The sequence below is a fragment of the Podarcis gaigeae genome, assembly GCF_964106915.1.
Source record: "Podarcis gaigeae genome assembly, chromosome: 5".
NCBI classification, from domain to species: domain Eukaryota; kingdom Metazoa; phylum Chordata; class Lepidosauria; order Squamata; family Lacertidae; genus Podarcis; species Podarcis gaigeae.
Genome location: NC_139681.1, coordinates 34963756 through 34990199, shown reverse-complemented (window position 1 = coordinate 34990199; position 26444 = coordinate 34963756). Strand labels below are relative to the sequence as shown.

The 26444-nt window shown below is 40.1% G+C and overlaps 1 protein-coding gene across 25 annotated transcripts in view; it reads right to left on the bottom strand.

Moving 5' to 3' along the window:
* Positions 1-26444, bottom strand: part of PCDH15 (protocadherin related 15) — a 649118-nt gene that overhangs the window by 118030 nt on the left and 504644 nt on the right. For all 25 annotated transcript variants that reach the window (XR_014564822.1, XM_083740648.1, XM_083740659.1 and 22 more), the window contains 3 exons: positions 22685-22813; positions 10682-10987; positions 9004-9228 (listed from right to left, as the gene is read on the bottom strand). Coding sequence is in view for 24 of the 25 variants with exons in the window: in XM_083740648.1 (XP_083596774.1) it covers positions 9004-9228; positions 10682-10987; positions 22685-22813 (660 nt within the window). In the remaining variant the exon portion in view is untranslated. The remainder of the gene's footprint in view (positions 1-9003; positions 9229-10681; positions 10988-22684; positions 22814-26444) is intronic.

Sequence of the window (26444 nt, the reverse complement as noted above, 5' to 3'; positions counted from 1 at the left end):
CTTCTCTCAGGTTTCCCACAACTTACACTTCAGTTGTCACTTATCACCCACAATTCTGTGGAATAAAAGTTGCACATCTTTGCCAGGCATCAGATATTGCAATCTTTGAGTTGTCAGTTAGAGCTACAGTAGGAACCTCTCTTCACATGTTTTGCCACTGTATTATCCTAAGGTACCGTAAATATAATCTCTTTCAGTTATCTCTGAATCTCTGGGCTTGCCAATCAGAAGGTCGGCAGTTCGAATCCCCATGGCGGGGTGAGCTCCCATTGATCGGTCCCTGCTCCTGCCAACCTAGCAGTTCGAAAGCACATCAAAGTGCAAGTAGATAAATAGGTACCGCTCTGGCAGGAAGGTAAATGGTGTTTCCATGCACTGCTCTGGTTCGCCAGAAGTGGCTTTGTCATGTTGGCCACATGACCTGGAAGCTGTACGCCGGCTCCCTCGGACAATAAAGTGAGATGAGTGCCGCAACTCCAGAGTCATCTGCGACTGCACCTAATGGTCAGGGGTCTGTTTACCTTTATCTTTACCTAAATATAATCACTTTCAGTTATCTCTTTCGTTGATTAGGATGACTACCCGCAGAAGAACCCTAGAGCTATACCTGTTGTAAACATTCTCAGGGGGTTACTACTTCCCTATCATTTAAACAGACTGATGCTAGTTCATAGTACAAAATCAAATATTGCCGTGCAAAATATTAATAGTGATCTGCATATTGTTTCTGTTGATTAAAATCCAAATGCTGTTTCATATTGCAGTAGATACAGCCTGAAAGCAGAAGACAAAATGCTTTTCTTCTGAGATTTCATACTTAAGTATATGTGAAGATTGCCATGTAGGAGGAACGTCCATGAATTCTGACTGCACATTATGAACTCTGTCTTGCTAGCCTTGGAATTATGCCACAGTAAAAATAAAGACTGATAGACAAGATTTCCGGAAGCCATCCCTGTCATCTTGGCTCTGGCAAGATCTGCCAACACCCTTCCATCAAGATGTGAACTGACAAATCAGCTCTATTATATTTAAGAGTCTAAGAAGTTGACACTGACTTTGCAAAAGAGGAAACAAATATAGTAAACAAACAAACACAAGGTCAGTGAAGGACACACTGGGACATGCATTTTAGAGACACGGAGAAAGAATGCGAGGGTACTGAAAACTGGCCAACTTTTTACTGCCTGCTTAGCCTGGTCTCTTGCTTCCTCCATTCATTTTAGGGAGGTCTGCAGGGAAATAGTGCTTGGAGGGGCTGCAAGCAATTAGAAGAGATAACAAAATCACTAGCCAATAATGGTAAATAAGAGGCTCACTGAAAAGCTACAGTTCTGTTATACAAGATGAAGATAAATTAGATTATGATGTACAATTCAACCTGTAAATCAACTAGATTATGAAAACATAGCCCATTTCACCTGTTACGCTCACATTTCTAGTTTGCATTTGTTTTAGAAATGAATGAAAAATTAAAGAAATGAACTGCCATTTGGTTAATCATTTCTAAAGCACATACGGAGAAACATGTGAATGAATAAAACTTGTTTTAACTGCTTTGCACTGAAGGCAGTGTTTTGCATTGATAACACGGGCCAGGATGCTGTGTGCTGTTCACAGAAATGTCACTGTGAGAAGCAGTTGAGAAAGAGCAGTGAAAATAACAAGCCAAGAGATGTCAAAGAAAGATTACTGGGGCATGGGAAATAAAGGGAGGGAAGCAGTGAAAGTATACACAATCACAAAATTTAGGTATGATAGCATTTAGGCTATGTATGCCATTTCCCTTTCCTCAATCTGTCTGAAATTAGGCTGGACTGAAGTAGTGGGTGGAAACATGCCAATAGGATTACACATAGAGAAGTTACAATCAGGAGATTTGCAGCTGGTTTTTGAATTGAAAGTTACAGGATGGCCTATGAGGAGGTTTTGCCCAAACTGCTTACATTTTGACAGGTCTGATGCCCTGGGAGATAGCGAAATGCCTGCAAAGTTCATGCTGTTTGGGAGGAAAACATGGAACCTACAGATAAAAGAAGACTGTGTGGATCTCCTGTTGATATCACTGTTAAAAGGAATGATTGAGGGAACTGAATGATAAATGAACTAATGCAATTAAGATCTATTTGTAACTAAGATCTATTTTCTAGTTACACATTACTGGAACACATAACTTGTTTTCATTTCTATTTTGTATCAATTAGCAGAACTTGATTCTAGAACAGGCATAGGCAAACTCGGCTCTCCAGATGTTTTGGGACTACAACTCCCATGATCCCTAGCTAACAGAACCAGTGGTCAGGGATGATGGGAATTGTAGTCCCAAACATCTGGAGGTCCGAGTTTGCCTATGCCTGTTCTAGAACGTACTAATATTTTCTTCAGTCAAACCTGCACAGTTTGATAAAACCCAAGAGCTTGATGTAACTCTCTTTTTTTGCTGCCTGCTCCGATTACAAAAACATGTGCAGGAAGGCATGGGAATGTTAGCTAACCCTTCTTTGTTTAACTGATATTAGAATGATTCCCTCTCCCAAATTACATGTTCCACAAGTCAGTTTATCTAGCCAGTCAAGTATGTGAATCTCACTTTCATTATATGCATATGCTGTTGCATTACTCTCACAATCCTGGGCCGAACTTAAAACACTTATGAATAAATGTTTAGGTTATAAGGCAGAATGGTTGGCAATCAACTATGATAAAGCCAAAGTATTTATCTTTACAAATTAATATAAGAAATATATATGTGTTTCAGATCACTAAATAATTGAATGGGGAAATCATTTCAAATATTTGAGAGTTATTTCTCAGCCAACATTGTCCCTGTCAATTCAGATTCAAAACATGACATCTGGTGTATTGAATATTTTAGTGGCAGTACTAAGTTTTTATTATACAAAAGGAGAACAGCGTATACCTTCAGCTTAAATGATTCAGTTCTCTTGGATGTCCTTAAAAAGACAAGCTTCTCATACAAAATATAGGCACATATATATGTATGAGATAATCGGAATATATACACTTTATTGTATAATGGGCCATGAAAAATGGCAACAAATGTTTCACAAATATTCCTTAAATAAATAAAAGTGTGATCTTGACCCCACACTATAGATGCCTGGAGGGAGTTAGCCTGCAGCAATAGTACTTTTCCAATGGCCTTTCTGTTAGTAGGAAGGAGGAAGCAGAGCCTGGGAAGGAAGGGAGCTATTGCTGTTAGTAGCTGAAAAGATGTGTTTAGTGAAGGGGGCGGGGTCAGCAGTTTTGAATATGTGCGATCCAAAACTCCACAGATCTTCCAAAGGGCCAGTCTTCAGTGTCCTCAGCCATGCCCACCTGGAGCTGGCATTGGAAAAACGAAGAAATGAGTCATTTCTCGGCCCTCATTGCCCTGGTCAAATCAGATTCTAAACATTACTTCTGCTGCATCAAACATTGCTGCATTTTTATTCTAGAAAAGGAGAACAGTGCATACATTCAGCTTCAAAGATTCAGGTCTTGCATACTTTTCTAATGATACAAATTTTCAGGACAAAGTACAGCAAGGGAGTATTTATTTTTCACACAGAAGATGATCAGAATATAAATACGCCATTGTGTAATGGAGCCACTGTCGCAACACTGGTGTCACTACAACTTACCTGTGCAGAGCTCTGGCGTGTTGGGGTAGGAAGCCAAACTTTGCTGCCTTCCTGCCCTTCCCCATCCCAAAAAAGTGCAGCCAGTGTCTGGAGAGTGTCTCTGCCCTGCAACATGGGCCACTCCTGCTGCTGCTAAGTCATTTCAGTTAACGCCACTTATCATTTTGGTGTCAGTGGAACTGTCTGCAACAATTATTCGTAATACTGAATCTACAGCAGAATCGTATCAGAAATAAAGGAGATGAACAGTGAGGAGTTTACAGTGAACCAAAGAACTGATTGCAAAGTGATTCAAGTCAACATGGCAGGATTCACTAATACAGTGCCAAGTGACCACCGAGATTTGCTAGGAGAAGTGTCACAATGCTACTGCTAGGAGAAACCCAGATTTTCTTCAAATGGCATCATTAGGAAAATGATATATTTTTTAACCTCAGCCCTGTTTTTTGTTGGAGTAATGACTGATGACCAGATGACCATATAATTCCATTACATATTATCAGTCTGTCTGACTCACTGTCATTCTCCACTCCCTCACAACTGTTTGCAATGGCCTGAGTCCAAACCTATTCCCTTCCCCTGCATACTTGCAGCCTGAGGAACTACTCTCACATTTGTTCAGGTGCAGAAAGGGGGGGGGTGTCCCCTCTCTCCATTTTGAAACTCCCAGTAACCCTTTCACTGCCACCAAAACACAGTGTCTGCTGGGCTGAACTGAAGCAGCTGCTATGTCATGCCAGACCTTTGGTCCATCTAGCTTTGCATTGACTAGACGGCCCTGGCTCTCCAGGGTTTCAAACAGCAGATTTTCCCAGTTCCATCTAGAGATGTTGGGGACTGAACTTCTGCATGCAGAGTATGTGCTCTACCACTGAGTTATGGCCCTTCCCCAAGATTTTCATGCAGTATTTCCAGCCTAAATAGCAGTGGTACATTGGACTGCGTAATAAATACAATCAGAAAACTTATTGCAAGTTAGTGACTGAGTATTGTGAGGGTGGATGACTTTGCCTTGTCCTTTAAGAAAACTTTTTGGGTTTTCTTAAAGGAAGTCTTGGCTACTTTTCTTGGCTACTTTTCTTATGACAGTCGAAAATGGCCACTTTCTCTTATTCTCTCTCTTTAAACTAAACAGACCTTAAACTAATTGCAGTAATGTTGTTAACATGGCACAACGGCCTCTTTTTCATATTTAATGTTCTGCAAGCCTAAAGAAGCTAATTATTTAAATTAAGGGATAATGTTCACAATGAAGTATATGAGGCAATAAAAGGCAGGCAGACAATTAAACACCAAAGTGAAGTTCAGGAGTCTGGTATCTGTTCAAGCTTCTTATTACACAAACTGTCCAGTGTGCCAGTGCATTCCTTTTCTCCAAATAAAAACAGAATACACACACACACACACACACACACACACACACACACATATCCATTATAAGCATTCTCCCTTGTGGGAGCAGTAAAACATGGATACCCCCACCTGTAGTCTGAAGTGCACCCTTCCCAAGAGGGTGTACCATGTTATATTTCTGCATCCACCATCCAGCTTTAAGAGAATGATCTGGAAGTTGCCTCATGCACCTCAGCTGGCACAAAGTAGTAGAGGATCTGTGCTCATGGTGAAGCAATCAGATAATATTTTCCATATCCCTCACAAGTTTAGCAAGCCATGCCTTGACAAATATTGTTTAGGGTCCATGTGACAACTGCCACACCACTACTTTAAGTCAATCTACATGGCTTTTGCCACCATGTGATGAGAAGTCCATGTGTAGTGGATCATCATCCAGACTAGGTAACTTTTTCTAATCCAGATATGTAGTGACATGGGGAGGGGGGGGGACAATTCAATTGGTGCATTGAGATGAACTTACATGTGGTTCATCACACGACAACATCTCCACATGGCTTTCAGCTGTTCCGTCATGCTATATGCACTAGATTCTAGTTTGAGTTGATGTCAAGACTCTGACTACTGCAAAGATGCCTGAAAATGACTTTTATAGAAACATAGAATTGTAGAGTTGGAAGGGATCCCGAGAGTCATCTACTTCATCCTCCTGCAATGCAGGAATCTCAAATAAGGCATACATGACAGGTGGCCAGTCAACCTCTGCTTTAAAACCTCCAAGGAAGAAGACTTCCACCTTCTGAGGAAGTTCATCAAACAGTTCTTCCTGATATTTAGTCAGAAACTCTTTTTTTGTAGCTTGATTTTATTGGTTTGGGTCATACCTTCTGGACCAGGAGAAAACAAGCTTGCTCATCTTCCATGTAATAGTCCTTGAGATATTTGAAGATGGTTATCATACCTCCTCTTAGTTTCCTCATATCTAGGCTAAACATATCCAGCTACTTCAACCGTTGCTCACAAGGCTTTGTTTCCATGCCCTTGATCATCCTGGTTGCCCTTCTCTGAACGCCTTCCATGTTCATTTGTACAACGTTACAAAGTAAAAATCAGACAAGTGTGGTCTGGAATGTACACAAATGTCAGAACAATAATTTCTAAAGAAAGCTACATAATAACTTTTCCCAACAACCACATCCTGTTGTCTTAGTACAACTACAAAGACAAATTATGACCGCAAACACTAAATACAACTGCTAATAGCAAGCAATATATTACTTTTAATAGCAAGCAATGTTTTAGTTTAATAGCAAGCAATATTTTACTTTAATCTTTTTTGGGGAAATGTTTTTATCTACAGTGTCTCTAAGGTGCTAACAGCCAATGTTTTCATTTGATAAAAAACATTGGCTTTGTTTGTATGCACAAACCTTGTCCCACTAGGACTCTCTCATTGCTCCTCATGCAGCACAATTGTAGACTACTTAACTAAGCATAGTTTTCTGTTACTATGTAACTAGAATACTATGTTTACAAGGTACTGCCCTGTAGTTTCTTTGTTCAGATATTACAGGAAACCATGGTTATTTAACCCAGGAAGTTTTCGATCATGGCACGCCAAGAAGGGGTGGTATGAAGGCAGAACTTGCTTGCACAAAGCTAGTGCATGTCTTGGCTTAATAAGCTGAGATATGTACGCCCAAACTGGGTGTATTGTTACGGACTCTTTTTAAGACAATGCAGTCACTTACTGGTCCTGAGAGATAGGTTTTTGCACACACCAATATGTACATTAATAGAGGTCGCATGAAAATATGTGAGAGCAATAGTATGCATTCAAATGATGCTCAAAATAAAAAAAAAATTAAAGAGAGAGAATTAAAGAATCCACAAATGAAAATACAAATTGTCTCAGCTCAGATACTAGAGAGGTGTTTTTTTTTGCACTGTATATAACTATGTCAGAGTACAACCAGAGAAGTCAATAGGCATGCCACGTTGATTTCAACGAGTCTACTCTGAGTTGGATACCTAATAGGATATAATTCATTAATAGCAACATAACCCTAACCAACAGCAACAGTGTCTCATGTACAACAGAAGATATAGGGAAAAAAGCTCACTGCTCAGAAGACCATTAAATGGCCCAAAATGAAGATGGGAAAGGAGGTAAAGTATGATCAGTGAACAGAACATACGGGAAAGGAAGAGTAATCTGTGCTAAATGATGCACAGGATAAAGTGTGCTATATGATGAAAAATAAGAAGCATAAAAATAAGGTGTGTGTCTTGTTCAAACAAGCCCTGCCTCTAATACCCTGGCTCTACTTCAGATCTGTATGTTCCCCACCAAGGCCCATTGAATGTGGTCAGAATCCTTCCTGAACTCAGGAATCCTATACAATCAGTGTTCCCAACTGAAGGGGCAATTCTAACTGTGTTCAGCTGATAGCAGTTAGATTCTTGCCACAGAGTTTTCTGCTCACTGTCCAAAAAAGATAGTGATATTGGGGGGCAGGGCTGGTGTGTGCTCCTGAAACACCATACGCGTTTGAGCCCTTATGCTTTCTTTTGAATGTCTGAAAACAGTGTGTGTGTGTGTGTGTGTGTGTGTGTGTGTGTGTGAGAGAGAGAGAGAGAGAGAGAGAGAGAGAGAGAGAGAGAGAGAGAGACAGAGAGGTATGTCTGGTACTATTCACATGTGAAACAGTTTAATGTTCCTATTGTACAGAGTATGTAAAATACTCTGGCATCGGACTAGGTTAATATTCTGGCTGAGATAATATTCACTCTTCTGTGGTTACTTCAGGCATTTACCACCATTTAGTTGAAACATTCCACAGCAAGAAGATTGACAAACTGAACCCAGCTACCAATAGATTAAAACCACTGAACAAATGAAAAAGAAATAAGTCAAGCTTGTACAGTGGTACCTCGGGTTACAGATGCTTCAGGTTACAGACTCCGCTAACCCAGAAATAGTACCTCGGGTTAAGAACTTTGCTTCAGGATAAGAACAGAAATCGTGCTCTGGTGGCGTGGCGGCAGCAGGAGGCCCCATTAGCTAAAGTGGTGCTTCAGGTTAAGAACAGTTTCAGGTTAAGAACGGACCTCCAGAACAAATTAAGTTCTTAACCCGAGGTACCACTGTATCTTCTGCAGAGATGAAAGATGCTAAAACACTGCCCCTTTCAGATAAACACATCTTCACTGCCCTGCTGCAGGCCCCATGTGTGCCACTACTGGGTCATTCCCCATTCCAAGAAAATGTGGAATGGGCCACCAATGTGCATTTAGCAACGAACAGCAGCCAATCACAATCCCTTGAAGAGCATACATTTCAAGCATGTGTTTGGGTCATGTTCACAATTTACATTGCTACCATTACACTTAAAATGTATTGATTGTACACTTAATAATTTAATGTCTTTAAAAAGCAGGAAGAATAAAGTAACAAGATCCCGCACTAAATTATGAACAAAGAAATATTTATAATGAAAAAGCAGCTTTCACACGGCCATTTCTTTTGGAAAGCTGGAGCTTGTGACAGCAGAAATTGAAATTCTAATGCAGCATGTACAAGCAGTTGATCCATAAGCGAGGCTCATAAAACTATGGGTTTATGCGAACTTAAACTGAAATATAGATGTTGCTACTTTGGCAAACAATTCTGTTGAGTGTTTATTTCAATCTTTGGGGGAATTTAAAGGATTCACCAATCTAATTTTGTAACTCACAAATCTAGGAGCCAAGGCATAGCTCTGTAATTATGTACATTTGCAAAGCAATTATATTTGTTAGTACTGTACATTTTAAATGTGAACAAGTTCCTGCTATAACGTCTGCAGATATATGCAAATGAAAGAGAATGAACATTATAAAACTGTAGGGAAAAGAAGAGGTTTTCTCTTGGGTGCCTCTGCTTCTGCAAAAATACATTTGGGTCTCTGTTTAATGGTACCATACAGCTAATTAAGTTAGAAGACAAGAATTTTTTAACTCTTACCCTTATTCTTACAGTGACAGTAGCAAGGCCTGGAGGCATTGTTCCCCCAATATCGAAGGCTTCCACTAAAAAAGTGAATGCTGCATCTGGGTCAGGAAATGACTCAAAATCCAAGGACTTTATAAGTGACAGGTCCCCGTTAAATCTGTTCAATGAGAAATACTGCAACGCTTCCCGGGTTCGTATTCCATAGGTAATATTGGCTCCAAGGTCAATATCCTTAGCCTAGAAGACATAAAGAACATTATTTTGGCTTCCAGCAAAGGCAGTATACACAGATTTCATTTAAAAACACCACCACCACCACCACTTTGGAGGCCAAAAATTATTATTGCTTAGTTTAATCTGAGTAATTACATTTCCCCAAATTGTTCTTTCCTAAAAAAATATAAAAAATCAATTAACACAATATATTGGATCCAATAAATCTTAACACAGGCACTTCTGTCCTTCTGAACTCCGGACTGTAGGCACAATACCTCCATGAAAACACAGCCCCACAGAGACAGACATAGAGACAGAAGGAGCTCTTTTCTCTACCCCACCCACCTTGGTGTGCATTGTCCTTTACCTGGGATAGGAGGCTGATATGCCTACATATATAGTGCTTTCTTCCCTCCCCAGGAACCTGAGAATTAAATTACTCCTATGCCACTGAACCATATTGCAATTGTTCACTGTGCAGCTATATAGGAGGGGGTCAGCTATTTTGCCCTGTGTTTATAAGGCCACTGCATCCCCCCCCCCCTTTCAGTTTTGTGACTTGGCATGAAAAATGGGATAGGAGGTAGGAAGAAGCATCCTGCACTGGATTACAAGCAACCTGTTTGTACCGCAAGAATCTGAAGATGCATATAGATCTCTACTGGCTGCAACAGCTTCCTCATCCATTTAATGACCACATGTGAATTTCTTTGCACACCAAGATCTTCTTTCTCCTTTGGACAAATGGGTTTGCGCACATCTTGAACAAATCCAGGAGTACCTTCAGATCCCGCAATTATAATGCATATGCTTTCTCTTGCTGGTATAAAAGTTTTGCTTTACAATCATGAAAATAGTAAGTAAGCTAAAATAAGTTGCTGAATTTCAAGAAGTCTTCAAGGTGCAATCAGGGGCAGGGAACCTCCAGCTGTTTCTGGATTGTGTCATTCTAAGAATTAGACATGTTGTTGGGGGCTGTTGGTAAGTTGAAATTCAACAGTGTTTGGAGGGCCACAGGTTCCCTTTTCCTGTAGTTTACTGTATCTGTACCATAAGAAAGGAGTTAGATTCTATTAAGAAGACTTTATTAAATTCAAAGAGATGCTGAGATTAATAAGGAGTCATAATTCAGGAATTCAATTTTTTAAAGTACCATTTTGGGGTGGGAAAGAAGATCTAATGGTGCCTCAAGATATTTTAGTATTAATCTAATTTCAAATATTGATGATCTTTCTTTTAATTAATTTATTATGAAGACTGCCAGTGTTATAGACTGCCTTTTGTAGGTTAAAAACTTAATATAAATCCCAGAAATAAATGATTAGAAGTTTTATTTTTTGTTCCCTACTCTCTCAACTAATTTAATTTTTTTACTTTTAAGAGATAGCCAACTAGGTGGACTGGTTTTGATGTAATACGATTAAGATATATTCTTCTTCACAGAAAATATTCAGGGAACTCATGGCTCTCTTACCTCTAAACGTAGAAAGACGGTGCCCGGGGGCAGGTTTTCAGGAATAGTCACTGTATATGAGGCATTCGTGAACACAGGGCTGTTGTCATCAATATCCAGAACTTTGATTCCCAGAGTTAACGTTGTACGGCGGGCATCCACAGCTCCATCTGTTGCTTCAACAATGAGTTCATAATAGTCCCTGTTTTCTCTGTTTAGCTTCACTGAAGTGTAAATACTGCCATTGGATGTTATGCGGAAAAGATTGTTGAAGTTTGCCAAACTGTAACGGACTTGACCATTTACTCCAGCATCTGGGTCAGTAGCCTAAAAGATAAGGGAGGGGAAGAAACATGAAATCAGGAGTTTGTAGCACAAATAGACCCTTTTCAGGCTAATGGAAGGAATTCAGATTCTTTGATATCAGATTCATAGCCCCACAACCCTAAGAAAGCATGGGCATCCAGGGCCACTAATCCAAACCTCCTTGACAGAAATCCAGCTTCCAAAAATCAAGGTCCCTAAAGGTCGTAGGAAGGTGCAAAAATAAGCCTACATAGCTGCCTGGGGTTGCTCTAAAACTGGATGCAGGGATGCTAAATTCAAGTAGGGACCAAGAATTAAGAAGAAGGCTAGGAAGTCCACACCTGCAACGAATAGTTAAGCAGTAAGGATAAATAAACAGTAGCCAGTACAATACTCCATACAGACCCATTTCCTAAAGTCTACACTTTTTCCTGAATCTCTTGAATTATATCTATAATGAAAAGAAAGAAACTCTGCTTGCTTCCACTTTCTGCTGGGTGTTACTAGTTGCCAGGGTGAATGAAATCCTTGACTCTGTTCCTTCAGTCACTTGCTGCTAGTCCTACTTGGACCCACAGCCAGCCCTGTTCCATTACTCCATTAGAACCATAGAAGAGGAACAGAACTCAGAATATCAGCAGATGTGACACCACACCTCCACTTCTCTTTATCTTAAACAAATCAAGGCATAAGTAACTTGGCTGCATAAGAGAAGGGAATGCTTGCTTGAGTAAGGCATTTTCATTTGTGCAATTTTCTTAGAGCCTGCAGATAGCACCTCACAAGTTGTTACATAACATAAAAGTCCCTGGTTATCAGCACTACTGTCAGGAAGTTTCCAAAGACATTTAATATCCTGCCATGGTGCTCAGTGGGAGGCATAATAATGAAACCATTTATCTTCATGGAAATCAATTAAAAGTTAATTAAAATGGTTAATAAAAATCACACACTTGTTTCTCTTTTGTACTACATCAACAAAATAAACACTGGTGGTTTCAGCTTTATTTGTGTCTCAGGTTAACACATCCTTGCAAACAACACCTATGTGGTGCCTACTGTGGCGTCTGCAGTATTAGTGTTAATGTTTAGAGAGTTGAAAGAAGCTGCTTTCACTGGGATGGGGGGCTCAGGTACAATAGTAGCATATGCTGCACAGGTTACATTTTTGCCTGATAGGCTGCTGCTAGAGGAATAGGATCTGTGCCCCAAGATTACCATTTTAGACACACATTCAGCAGGTGCAACAATTACTACTAGACTATCTGCTTCTCCATTCAACATCTATTAGATTTCTGCCCGCCTTAAGAATAACCGGCCATCAGGGGCAAAAAATAGCAATCCTAGTAGGTATTTGGATATGGTAGCAACACATATAAGCAGGGTCTTGTCATAAAAGTGTATATAATATGGCAGGTCTCTGTTATTCTCATTTCACAGATGGGGAAATGTGTTCTCTTGGCTTCAAAACACCATGTGCTGTTGCCATTTCTGAAGGGGGAGACAGGGAAGGAGGGGGGAAGGCCATTTGGCTCAGTACAGTCTCAGGGCCAGAGAGAATTTCACGATCTCAGCACTGTGGCTGCCCATGTCAAGCTCCTTTCCTTGCACCTCTTCCTCTTGATAACCAGCAGCAAGGTGTGGTGTTGGGATGCTGGGAGAGCAACATAGTTCCAACCACTCAGCCCTGCCAGCTGCTACTGGGTAAATATGTTTGTGATGCACAGTTCGATTGGAAATCTAGGCCAGGCCTCCAAAGACTGGCTGCACTGGAGTTTTGCAATAAAAGTTGCTAACGGTAGCTAGTCATAGAGAGTACAAATTAAAAACATTTTTTAAAAACCTTGTTGCAAAATATTTCTTTCTTTTTTTTAAGACAGAATGCATTGTGGAGATTTTAGCTGAGGGAGTAGTGACAAAACACTATATCTTCAAAGCCTTAATCCACGGAGCCAATGTGTGCGCTCAGATAGTTTTGCTTTAAACAAGGGCCACATGAAAGCAATTAAACAGCTGCTAACTGGATTACAACCAACACCCATTAAGACAATAGTAAATTAAAAAAGATTTATCGCTGTCTAAAATTCAACAGCCAAGTTAAGTTGTATAAACATGTAGCTCTTAATTTATCAGGGGAGCAGAAAGCGGAAATGCCCCCAAGTAACAAGAGAATTTTCATTTGTTAAAAGAACACCACCACCACACACCAAAAGTATTATTATTATTGCCATTTTCTTCACCTGAAAAGTTCAGAGCAATTTTTGCTCCAATAAGCCTTTGTGAGAAACCTATAAAAGTAAATGAAGGTTTCGAAAAAGCCTATGACCCAATTACTACACTACATATCCCGAATTAGCTGAAAGAAAGAAAATCAAGACTCATGCTCAAGGGAGGAGATAAAAATATAGGAACATAACAGTTGGGAAATGCCATAGTGGTAAAGCATCTGTTTTACCTGCAGAAGCTCCCAGGTTCAATGGTTCAATCCTTGGCATCTCTAGGTAGGACTGGGAGAGACCCCTGTCTGAAACCCTGGAGTGCCGCCATCAGTCAGTATAGACAATACTGAACTAAATGGACCAATTGACTGACTTCAGATAAGTTTGTTTCCTATATTCCCAATTGCCTTGCTGGACCCATCAAGTCTAGCTCACTGTTTGCCTTGCCAGAAGAGAAGAGAAGGTACAGCAACTTGAGACCCACCTATCCACACCTGGCGCTATTGGGCAAGATGAGGAAATTCTTGGTAGACCAGAGTGGGCTGTCCTGGAACAGAATGCAGGTGGGGTGCCCCTAGGGGGGAGATTGACAATGCAGGAGATGACTCCCTGGAAGAACATGACATAAAAAAGCAGGCCACTGTAAAATTGATTCCATGCGATCACCTTGGACACTGATTTTCGGCCATGGAAGAAACAGTAGTTTTAGGCCTCAGAACACACTGGGGTGGCAATAGAAGGAAGAAACAGTTCACAGAACAATTCCTGCCACTCCCAAGAAAAGGAAGAGACATCTGGTAGTGGTATGTGACTCCCTTTGGAGAGGGACGGAGGCAGCTGTGTGTGGAAGGATAACTTAGGGTTTAAGTTGTCTCTATATTAATGCACAGTGTATGGGAATCAAGAAAGAAGAAATTGAGTTCTTAATACAGGAAGACGAATATGACCTAACAGACATTACTGAAACCTGGTGGGATGAGACTCATGAATGGAATGTAGAAATTGAAGGGTATAAACTATTCAAAAGGAGTAGATTAAACAAGAAGGGAGGAGGAGCAGCATTATATGTAAAAGATGAGAAGAGATCCATGACATTGAGCATGAAAGACAGATTGAGATCATACACCATCAATGCAGGCAGATTTCGAAGGCTGCTGTCCATAATGGCTACAGATCAGTATCATTAATATCTATCCATAGAATTCTCACAAAAGAGAACAGATAAATGCTGCTAATGTTTGTCTACACCTATCTGGAGGCGGGCTTGATTATATTCAATGCTGAATCAATGCATTGTCTGTTTAGAATGAAACTCTGCATAAATATGAATTAGGGTTCTCTCCCCTTTTTTTCTAGAAGCAAAAACTTAAATTTATTCTCTGTGTAGCAGGACCCCCCCCCCACCCCAATCATTCTGTTTGTATAAACTTCACACACACACACACACACACACTCACACACTACATACGCCACATTTCTGTTATAAATTCATAGAAAATCAACCATACATCGGATTTGCACTGTTCCATTTTTATTTTACTCCATATGACAAGAACTAACAAAGGGGGGTGGCTTAGTCCTGGACAGCCATAATCCCTTCACCGTCTCAGCACATCCACAGGAGCCCTGCCCATGCCAACCCTGATGATCCCAGACAGAAGACAATCAAGATCACAAAGAACTTGCATATGGGAGTGGATTCAGCATGGACTGAAACAAAGGACAATGATCAGATCTTCCCTCTGGGGGCAGGAAACTGCAAACTCCCCTTTGTCTCCTGGAAGTGACTCATGGGGAGGGGGGAAGGGAGGAACCAGCCAGGTGACAAGACACTCAGGTTACCACCAACTCCTCCCATCAACCCCTCCTTTCTGTAATGTATGCATGATGTTACCACCACAACTCCTCCCTCAACCCCTCCTTTCTGTAATGTATGCATGATGTTTCTGGGGGTGGGCTTGATCTAGAGGAGGGGAATTTCAAAAGTTTTTATAAGACCTTGCACACTATTCTTCTGGGTCTTTCCTCTCTCCTGCAAGTGAGGGGAATACCCTGTTGCAACAGTTCAATAAAGGCCAAGCCTACAGGCTGCTGTTTTGCTCCAAGTTATCCTGGTTGGTGTCTTTGTTTTGTCCAAGGGAGCCCTCGGATTTTTCCTGAAACATCTGCCAACAGCTGCATCTTGTCAATGACTATAACAAAGGAAGAGGGTGATGATATGTGCTGTTGGGGCTGTACTTTCATTATACACAATCAGAATTGTAACAAGCCAGTTCTTTTGAAGTTTCTACAGTATTTGCTACTGCCTGATCTATTTGACTACCATTCTTTGTAATGTACATAATGTAATACCTTGGATTCAGAGGCAAGGCATGTGGAATTTTCACAGCATGAAAAATAACTGCAGCAAAGCACAAAAATTTAAAATAAAATGACCTTACACTAAGCAGATACTAAGCAAACAGAGATACCTAGAGAGATGCAGCAGTATGATTCTGAAAATTTACTGAAGTTCTCCTTTCTTAAAGCTCTGGAATTTAACATTTGGAGCAAAAATGTGCCAGGAAGTTTGAATGCAGGAAAAAAAATTCAGATTTATTAGTTTAGAGCATTTGTGGAATGCTCTCCTTGGTGAGGCTTGCCTGGCTCCTTTATTACATATCTTTAGATGCCAGGCAAAAAATTCCCTTTCTCCCACACCTTTGACTAATTTAACAATCTATGGACTTTTAAACTGTGGGTGGGTGCATGGGGTATGGTTTTTATTTTTTATTATGGTATATTTTTGTGTTTTTATCTTGCAAACTGCCGTAATCCTTGGATGAAGGGCGGGATAGAAATTTAATAAATAGCAATAATATATAATTAGAATTATAGATTGAAGTCTGCTATTTCTATACAGTCGTACCTCGAATCCTGAACAACTTGGTACTCAGACGTTTTGGCTCCCAAACGCCACAAACCCGGAAGTGAGTGCTCCGGTTTGTGAACATCCTTCTGAACCCGAACGTCTGACAGGGCTTCTGTGGCTTCCAATTGGCTGCAGGAGCTTCCTACAGCCAATCAGAAGCTGCATTTTGGTTTCTGAATGTTTTGGAAGTTGAACGGACTTCTGGAATGGACTCCATTTGACTTCCAAGGTACAACTGTATACTTGTAAACCAGACATGTGTGTGACCACATATTTTAACAGGAACCTGAATGTGTGCCAACTAGTCATTTCCATGATGCTGATAACCAAATACTAACATTAAATTGCCACTGTCCTACAGTCTGCACCTTCTCCATTATCCTAATTGGAATAACTGACTCCATTCTAAACATTATCTGTTTTGCCCTAAAGGCTAATGGAATGACATTTAGTTTTTCCACAAAGTTTAAAATATAGAACTCAAACCTATTCACAGGAATTACAAGAATAACACTTACATTCCTTTACAGGGGAACTATATGCAGGCCTCAGTTAAACCAAGAAGCCCAGTCCAGAGAACTGCAGGTGCAGAAAGCTACACATCCACTGCTGCACTTATCTTTTTGAAATGTCGCTCATGTAGCAAGGACCAGGCAATTTTCATCATGCTAACATAAATCACCTACAAAATTCTGATGAGGCATGGTGCTGTAAAAATGACTGGATCCAACTGCAAACTAGTGTGTTGTACAGAAATCATGTTCTCTAAAGTGCTGGTGATGTTTCCTTAAACTGGACTTTCCTTGAAGAAATCCCTGTGTCAACAGGAGAACTCAATGAATCAGGCACTTACCCAGTTTTCTGTTTAATTAGCTTTTCTTTTAAAGCCATTTGTTCAAAGCTGCAGATTTTTAAATAGTGATGTGGAATTAAATATTTAATGAAACCTTTCAACTAGTGGAAAAAAGCACATCTGAATGGGAAGATAATAATTTAATTATTATTTATTAGATTTATATCCCACCATTCCTCTAAGGCATAGATGGTTCTCCTCCTCCCCATTTTATCCCTTACAACAACCCTGTGTGATAGGTTAGGCTGAGAGTGAGTGACTGGCTCAAGGTCACCCAGTGAGCTTTTTGGCCAAACGGGGATTTGAACCTTGATCTCCCCGGTCCTAGTCCAACACTCTAACCCCTATGCCACAGAATGCAGCATAACTAAGCTCATCTAAGTGAGAATTATCTTAGAAATAAGGGGGTTTTGGGGGGGAGGGGGGAGGAAAACTTAGATTTTCCACTACAGAAACATTTTTTCCTCCATCACCAAAGGAAAATTGGCACTCAGAAAAATATGTACTTCCCAGCAAAGCACTCAGATAAATTAGTTTTGAAAAGTTATCACAGGTGGTTATTTTAAGGTGTAGCTTGATAAACTAAATCACCTAAAATAACATAAGAACCCTCCAAAATCCATGTAAAGTTGTATATTCCAATTCTTAGAACCTTCACATTAACGTACCTAAGCATAAGCGTGTAAGAACTTTATTGTGCTTTTAAGTCCCAATAGTTTCACTGGGATTTAAATGCATTTTAACTTAGTATTGCGTCCTTTGTCTACATGATACCTACAGTAGCTCTTTCTGGAGTGCCTTTCTGAAAACCCCCTGCTAGGGAAGGATTAGGAATGTTACACACATACCAAAAGGGAGCACTTAGCTCTTAGCCTTTCTATTTATTTCCCAAAGATTAAACTTGCCAATGGATTCTTAATTGAAAAAGAGATTCAGTGAAAAGGGATGTAGGCATTTTTACATTTCACATGTCAGAGCAGAATATGTAACATGCCGTGCCCCATTGTGTGAAGTAGCTTCTTAAAAATGGAAAATATTTCAAACTTTGTAATTATGAATAATTCAGGAAGTTAATTCCGACATAATCTATTCTCCTCTCTTCCCCCTTCAAGGACTCCCACTGTGACATTAAGAAAAATAACCAAGGAACGGGATGATCCCTCCCTAGGAAGTAATAGTTCAATTTCATAGAACATTAGGGAATATGCTGTAATTTTCTTATAAATTCAGTTTATTTGGTCAACATTTCAAAGCCAGAGAGTGTACTCTGTACTCTACACTGCTATTTTATCCCCCCCTTTACACAATATCACCCCCCCCCCAATCCCTCTGTGAGTTTGATGCCCAGTTCAGAAATTAAGGCTTCTCTCTCCAAAGGTGGTCAAAGAGTATTATTGAATTAGGGCATAAATAGAAAGGTCACCTGCAGGTTACAATTATATATTTATGTGATAAACTGTTGCAGGATAATAAAAGAACCAAATAACTTAGGAAGCGGTGTGTGGAAGGAGAGTGTAAGCAGACAAGCCTGGTAGATTTCCCAAGGTTATTGTATGGAAAGTGGTTGGGAATTTTCAGCCAAGGGACTGAATGTTGGCCCCAGCATCTCCCCCCCTTTGTCCCACCCACTCCACACAGCAAACAGGATTGATTAAAAATAAAATTGAAGCAGCTTACACTGGTGCCAGTGGACGTTTCTAAAGCTTAATTGCCACAGTGGTTAGCCATCCACAACACACACATTCCAAATTTTCCCAGGCAGCAATTAAGCTGGTGAGGGAAGCCTTCAATTGGCTGTAACTGGAAGCTCCCATTAACCATGGGGTGTCATTTTCCTGGAAGGGATCACAGCTGAAAAGAGAAGGGTTGAGTCTCCCATGCACTGCAGGTGCCACCACCAAAAATCACTCCCTATGCAGTACTTAGTCTTGGGGAAAGAAAAGCTCCTGCCAGCCTTAATGGTGCACTGTTTTTAAGCCTAATTGTCACAATGGGGGGTGGGGAGGATCTTTGTGGACTGCAGCTGGAAACAAATAAGTGTCTATGCACCATGCTCTCCATGAAGATCATACCCATATCCAGCAATTAAGACTTGAAAACAGAGAGAGAATGTATGAAAACGTGTATGTATATGATGTGTGTGAGAAGTGCACAGTCCTATCTACTTTGTGTTAGTCCCATCATTGCTGGCATGTGGTCTCCAGAAGGTAAGCCACAAGGGGATCTGGCATTTGGGCAAAGGTTCTCCCTTCCCAATACAGAATAAAGAATAGAGGAGGACTGTGGTCATTTCTCTCACATCACAATAGGAAAGGATCGTGAACTGGAAAAAGATAGAGGAGTCTGGTCAATTTCCAATCATTCTATTTTTTAGACATTATGAGCCACAGATTTTTTTGTATTATTCTGTTGGCGACTATCCTTTCTTTCTGTTCTTGCCTGTACTGATGTAGACACGGTCACAATCAGAAACAAAAAGGAATCTGGGTTTAAATATTGGAGTTCTTTGACTCAAAGGAGAATGGTGGACCGGTAGCATTAGTTTTAGATTATTTAAGCTGAAGATGAAATGCTACCCAGTGGGATATGGCCAAAGAAGACAGACAAGAGCCACGCAATGTTAGCATAAAATAGATCATGCATGTTCAAAGAATAAATAATAGGACCAAGAAGAATGAGATGAAGCATCAGCCCAGAGCAGCCATTGCCACATTACCTCATCTCTGTGATGATGGGAATGGTCCAGAGCTGAGATGGGAAACCACCACCAGGAAGTAAGGAAGCCCAGTATTGCGGCCCCTTCCTTTGGGCAAGGCATTTTCTGGGGAAGCAGCTCTGGTTTTGGCACAGGGTATCAGGTCCCACACAAATGCCCACCACAGGATCCTCCCCTCCTGTCTTCAGAGAAGGTCTCAAGACTGAGAGCAGAGTCTTGTGGGTCACAGCCTAGTCACTGCTGTTACTGAATGGACTTAGGACAAATTGTTAACGTGATTGAGAATAAAGAGCTCTGGTAAACTGGAACTGGAATTGAAATAATAGTATTTCTTATTTCCAGTCCTAAGAATCTCAAATTCAACCTAGTTTTGAAATGTACTGGGCCTCTCCAGCCTCACTATGTCCCCTTTCCACCAGCAATATAAATGGTTGCTTAGAACCCAGGGAATTGTGTGATCCACACTCATGTTTCTTAAAAATGGATTAGTTGTAAATATTAAAATATGATCTCGCAAGACATCTCGGATATAATTTTTGATCAAAATATTTTAATGTTCTACAGAAGATAAGTCAATAGCTATAAGAAAAGTGGTTTGATATGGTTGAACTTCACTGTCAGTTTCATGCATTTGAACTCTCAAATCTTTCTGCTTCACAGTGGCCTTCTAAAAAGAAGAAAAGGAATTGCATTCAAAAATTGACTTTGGGGGATCCCAATGATAAAATTAAAAGAACAGTGGGGAATCTGGTACAACTCCAATTTCCACAGTCAAGTAAGTACTGTGTGGAGTTTAAAGGATATGAAATGCATCCACAACACTTTGAGACTTGTCCTTTTTAGTTTTTCTTCTTTTAATCTTCTTTGCCTTCCCCCATTCCCAGCAGGGGTTTTTCCTATGCCACCACCTACAAGGATACCAGCTGTGAGCTCTTTTACTTCATAGGATATTAACACTTTCTATTGGCTCTGAATATGCAATGAGGTTTATTGATGTAGCTTGGAGTTTCCAAGGAACTATGCAGTCGGAAATTCTCTTGTTTCGGTTTCAGCAGCATGTTCAAAAGAAAACTCAAGCAAGGATATCTACATTCAGGTGATAAAGACCTGTTTAACACTTTGCTAACAATAGTTCCATTCCAGTTTTCTGAGTTGTCTCGTATTTCTTCAGACTGATTTGTGGTGTGCTGTTGTTGTTGTTTTAAACTGTCAGGTGTGCACTGGCAAGGCTCTGCTGAGGCTCCTGAACAAAAGACTACTGTGCCTTTAATTAAAAGCTTCCTCCTTTCTGTTCCCTTTATTGCTTCCTGTTCAGCATGAGTAGCAGATAAATGATGTATTTCCATTTAACTGCTCAGTTCATTTGAACAATTAGTGGGGAATTAATAATTTATGCCCCCAGTCATGCTGGTTTTAATTACTGCATTCTTTTTGTTCCTTTTTCTTAATTTTCTTTAATAGAGCCAGTCATTAAAGTCTCGTGCCCTGCAGAGAACTGAATACTAATTAAAGGGTAATTCATCACTACCCTACCTTCAAGTGTCCTGCTTGCACAGAACCTGTGGATGTAAATACAAACATGCATAGTCTTCTGTATGGACAGATCCCTTCATGGAAGAGACACATCTTGCACTGGGGAGCTTATGCATATTCAGCTGTCTGCAACAGAACACTTGGACATGTGGAGGTTGGGGTGGGTGAGGACCCAATTCTCAGTAAGACTATAGACTTCAGTTCCTTTTGACAATGTTAAAGATTTTCATGCTACATGAGTTACAAATCATGATGTCTACTCTTTGCTTGTTAGATCTACAAAGCAACTGAAGGAGTCAAACTCAAATTGCAACCAACATTTTCAAATTAAGGCAGTTTTTTATTTGCATTGTTATTTATCTTTTCTTTGTGCGCAGCTAAGTGTATGGCTCAATTAAACTGGCTGGGAAACAAACCACTCTAAAGCTTCTTGAAAGAGAGAGAAGAGAAGAGAAGAGAAGAGAAGAGAAGAGAAGAGAAGAGAAGAGAAGAGAAGAGATGTTTTGCCAACACTTTTCTTGTTATTTCCATATTTACTACTAGATGACAATTCTGGCTTCAGTGAGGACAGCACTTTGCATGATTTAAAAATTACAATGACACAGAAGATAGAGATGTATTGGAGGACTGATTCTATTCTATTCTATTACCCAAGCTAAGGAATGAGTTGCATTTTGTTGTTTGAAATGATACACTGACAGCATCCTGACAGAACACAAAAAAGATTGAAAAAGATGCTTATTGCTACTCTTAAATGACATGACTATATCCTATAGAATGTAAAAAAATCCACCAGCCACAATTTTATCCCAGTTTCAAACAGTGTAGGCTCACTTCAAGTTTTGTTCTGGAATATTTTATGAACACTGTTTTCACATTTCTTAATATTCCAAAACTGGATTTGCACATTTGAGAAACGAAGGCTCCATTTTAGATGTCATCAAACTGGTACCTCCTATTTTTCTGCAAAAAGTGAAGTGGTTATAACATCACATGTTTACGCCAAAGGAAATCCCACTACATTGAATAGGGCTTACACTTTAGTGTTTAGGACTGCAGCCTTAATCACAATGTGGGCCAGAAAAGAATTTTAGAGGGAAATATGGGTAACATATTTCATTTCTACCCAAGTACTATGAGAGCAATACAGGAGAGGTTTGAAGATGGTTTCATGGGGAACAGTTGCCCAGATACTAAGGAAAGCTGTGGACAGGAAGGGTTTGGTATCCATGTGTCACTTTTGCAACACTGCATTTCACATTCCCAACAGTTCATGCATGGATTTTGCCTCATGGTGGGTTGGGAGGCAGGGAGGGGTCATTTGCAAATTATATCTACTGAGATATGTTTAAGTTAATTTTTTAACGAAAATGTAGTTAAAACCAACTTCATAAATTGGCGTCATCCACTGGACTACCTGGCAGCTTTAATTCACTTAGAGACAATTTCAAATCAGTATGTTCACCTTTGCTAGCAACAGACTTACCCTCACTTGACCAACAAATGCATTGGCTTCCTCTTCTAGTACTGTAAGGTTCTTAGGCAGAAAAGGATCAAAGACTGGCCCATTGTCATTTACATCTGTTACAACCACATTCACTGTAGCAGTTGATGTCTGCAAGAAAAAAGAAATAAAATTATGAAGCAGATGTTTTTACCTTACAGGAGGATACTTAGTGCTTATTATTGAAATTTGTATTCTACCATTCACCATAAAGGTAACATCCATAGGAATATAAGCAAATTAGAAACCATACAAAACACTAAACTATTTAAAACCATTATACAAATGAATGCTACAGAGTTGGATTATAACAATTACATTATACCTGGTGATACTTAGAAGGTACTGTGTTAATAGGGTAGGAGAGCTGATACATTTATACACACACACATCCAAAGTGTGCACTGTAGATTATTTTTGACAGTATCAAAAGTAATCTGAGACCAAAGGGGTGCATTGGTTGACGGATGTGTCCCAGGCTTTTTAGACTTGTCTACCCGTGTACTATCGGAAACCAAAGGGGCGTGTTGGTTGCCAGATGAGATTTTTTTTCCAGCTCTCCTACCCAACTGCAGTGACAGAAGACAAGACTCAAAAACTGTTTTGTGGATAAATTATGTTATCATTTAAAAGTTCAACAAAGGCTGTATTTGTGCATGTGCCAGTAAAATATCCCAGTAACAGAGCAACTGGATGAACATGAGCTTTTTTTCCCACCCAGGGGAAGAAGACAATAAACAGGATGCTTTTGCAATGTGCTACTGCTATTGAAATGTAAAATGATAGAATTATATGCCATTAAAATGAATATTAAGCGAATGTATGGATTTAAATAGAGTCTGAGTCACAGAAAAGAAATTACCTGAAAACTGGGAGGGGAAATTTTAGGCAAAGCGTAAAACGTTCAGCTATGAGAGTATAAAAGAAGCTATGAATATATAGCACCTTTGTCTACATACACTGATAGCCTTGTATAAATGATACCCTGATCAAGAAAGGGAGATCTGCCATGCATAAGGTTTCCAAACATGCACACTTGGATGTGTATCTACATCTGCACCACAGTGCTTGTTTGGACGCCACTGAATGAACTGGATCATCTTTTGAAGTAAAGATGGGGATCTGCATTCCCTTTCAGAGCCACTAGCTAATTAAAAGACGCCTGCTTCTTGGAAGAAAAGCGATGACAAACCTAGACAGCATCTTAAAGCTATGGTTTTCCCAGTAGTCATGTATGGAAGTGAGAGCTGGACCATAAGGAAGGCTGATCACCAAAGAATTGATGCTTTTGAATTATGGTGCTGGAGGAGACTCTTGAGAGTCCCATGGGCTGCAAGAAGATCAAACCTATCCATTCTGAAGGAAATCAGCCCTGAGTGCTCACTGGAAGGACAGATCGTGAAGCTGAGGTTCCAATACTTTGGCCACCTCATGAGAAGAGAAGACTCCCTGGGAAAGACCATGATGTTGGGAAAAATTGAGGGCATAAGGAGAAGGGAGCTACAGAGGACGAGATGGTTGGACAGTGTTCTTGAAACTACCAACATGAATTTGACAAAACTGTGGGAGGCAGTGGAAGACAGGAGTGCCTGGAGTGCTCTGGTCCATGGGGTCACGAAGAGTCAGACACGACTAAACAACAACAACAGACTGTCCTACTATACCATTACCCCAATCTCCAAGCAATATGAGATTCCAGAGGGGTTAAGAAAGGGAATATCCTGAACTTGCACACTTGGATGCTACATCCTACTGATGGAAAGCACAATACATTCCTCTTTTACTTTATGTATTGGAGCTACAGGCTGAAAATAGAGTGCAGTAATTAGAAGCAAAGATGCAAATGTGACCTTTCCCATGAAAAGGTGTAACTACAGTGACAGTTAACTAGCCAAGATGAAGCAACTGAAGCAGGAGCTCCCATTCTGTACCTCATTACAGTCTTGCTGATGCTCCTATAAATGCAACTGCAAGTCTTAGAAATTTGCATATTTTTTCTGCTCACCAAACATTCTGTTTAAAATGAAATAAAGGTAAAAGTACTAAAATCCAAGTGCTAATATATGGAAGGTTGCACCTTGGACAGATTCCCCCACCCCACCCCTTGAGTTATATCTTCATTAGAGAAAACTCTTTGTGCACTAAACAAAGAAGGCATGCAAAGTCCCTAGATGGAAGATGCATGTACTGTATGATATGTTTATTTTTGTTTTTCTCATATAGCATTTTCCTTTCCACAAGAATATCCACAAGAAAATAATGAAATAAAAATGTGAAATCTACATGGACTTTGCAGGAAAGTTCAATGAACAACAGGACAGAATCTAGCCTGTTGCTCATTGCTTACTTGACAAAATCCTTACTTGAGTTGTTTGGTATTCCAATCCCCACTCCCACCCTGGGGTGTATCTTCCCAAAGATAGAGAGAGAAAACAGACATTAAAATAATCTTCCTTATGGGCTTTCCGCAGACAGGCACAGAACAGAGATTTGGTAGATTGAGATCATAGAGCCAGTGGAGAAAAAATAACATTTCAAAGCTAAGGATGAAAGGTTTAGGTAAAGGATTGTGCCATTTGTCAGCCAAGAAGCTTTGCCTGAGGCTGGTTTGCCCAGGCATCCTTTACCAAGTGATGAATTCAATGTGTGATAAGACATCACAGATCTTACAGCATGGAAAGAGCTATCACATTTTCTCACAATTGCATTCAGTAACAGGGTATAGGTAGAAGGAGTAACAGCAAATAGGTAGAACACCATGTGGCAGCTGAAGGTCAGAAAACCATCTTGGCAGGCTGGGACAGAGGCACAGAGATTAAGTTTAGGATGCCTTGGAAAGCTAGTGCTGCACTGCTGGGGAAACAAGACCCCATTGAATTGTGAATGCTGTAAACTCTGCATCCCCTCCCTTGAAAGCTTCCGGTGTAAATATGTGTAATATAAACCATATGTCTTAAAGACAGTCTCTGCCACATCTTAATTCCCTACAGAAGCATGACCCTGGTTGAGTGCATAGAACTCCCCTGGAATCTTGCTACTTCTCAGCAGAGATTGGAGGTGGCATAGAACCTTTGCAATATTACACATGTGAGCCAGCCTGTAGTCTCCAAAGTGCAGAATGAAATGTTATGGCAGACACAAGCGTACTTTCAAAACAGCAGCACTGTGTGACATTATCATGCTGTAATCCTCCCTGGGTCCACTCCACTGGCTGCAGCTTTGTGAGATAGGGAAACATAATATCATGTATTGAGTATCCCTTGATTTTCAAGAGGAGAACAAGACACAACATTGCCATTTTTTTGTGGCAGTCCTCTGTCACTCATAATATATAATTCCTCTCTAAGCTTGCCTCCATATGGACACTTGTATCTAAACAAGGCACATGAATTTCACTGTTAAGAGAATAGTATCGGTTTACTAGCAACTCATTGCTCATAAATGCTTTCATTATTTAATTTTAGCACTATAAACACTACCGAAATCTTACATTATAAGCAACAGTTCAATTCCCCAAAACGATGCTTCATTTACAGTAGCACGTATGAACTACTATCACATTTCAGGTGGAAGAAGTGGAACCATGATACAAAGAAAGACTACTATCCAGGACATGTTGACATCATTTAAGAGAAATGTAGCATTAGGCAGTAAATGGAAGATTACCTTTTAGTATTAAGAAAGATCACTTGTCACTAGCAGTCAATTACATCATCATTGATAACAAATAATGTAAGAAAAC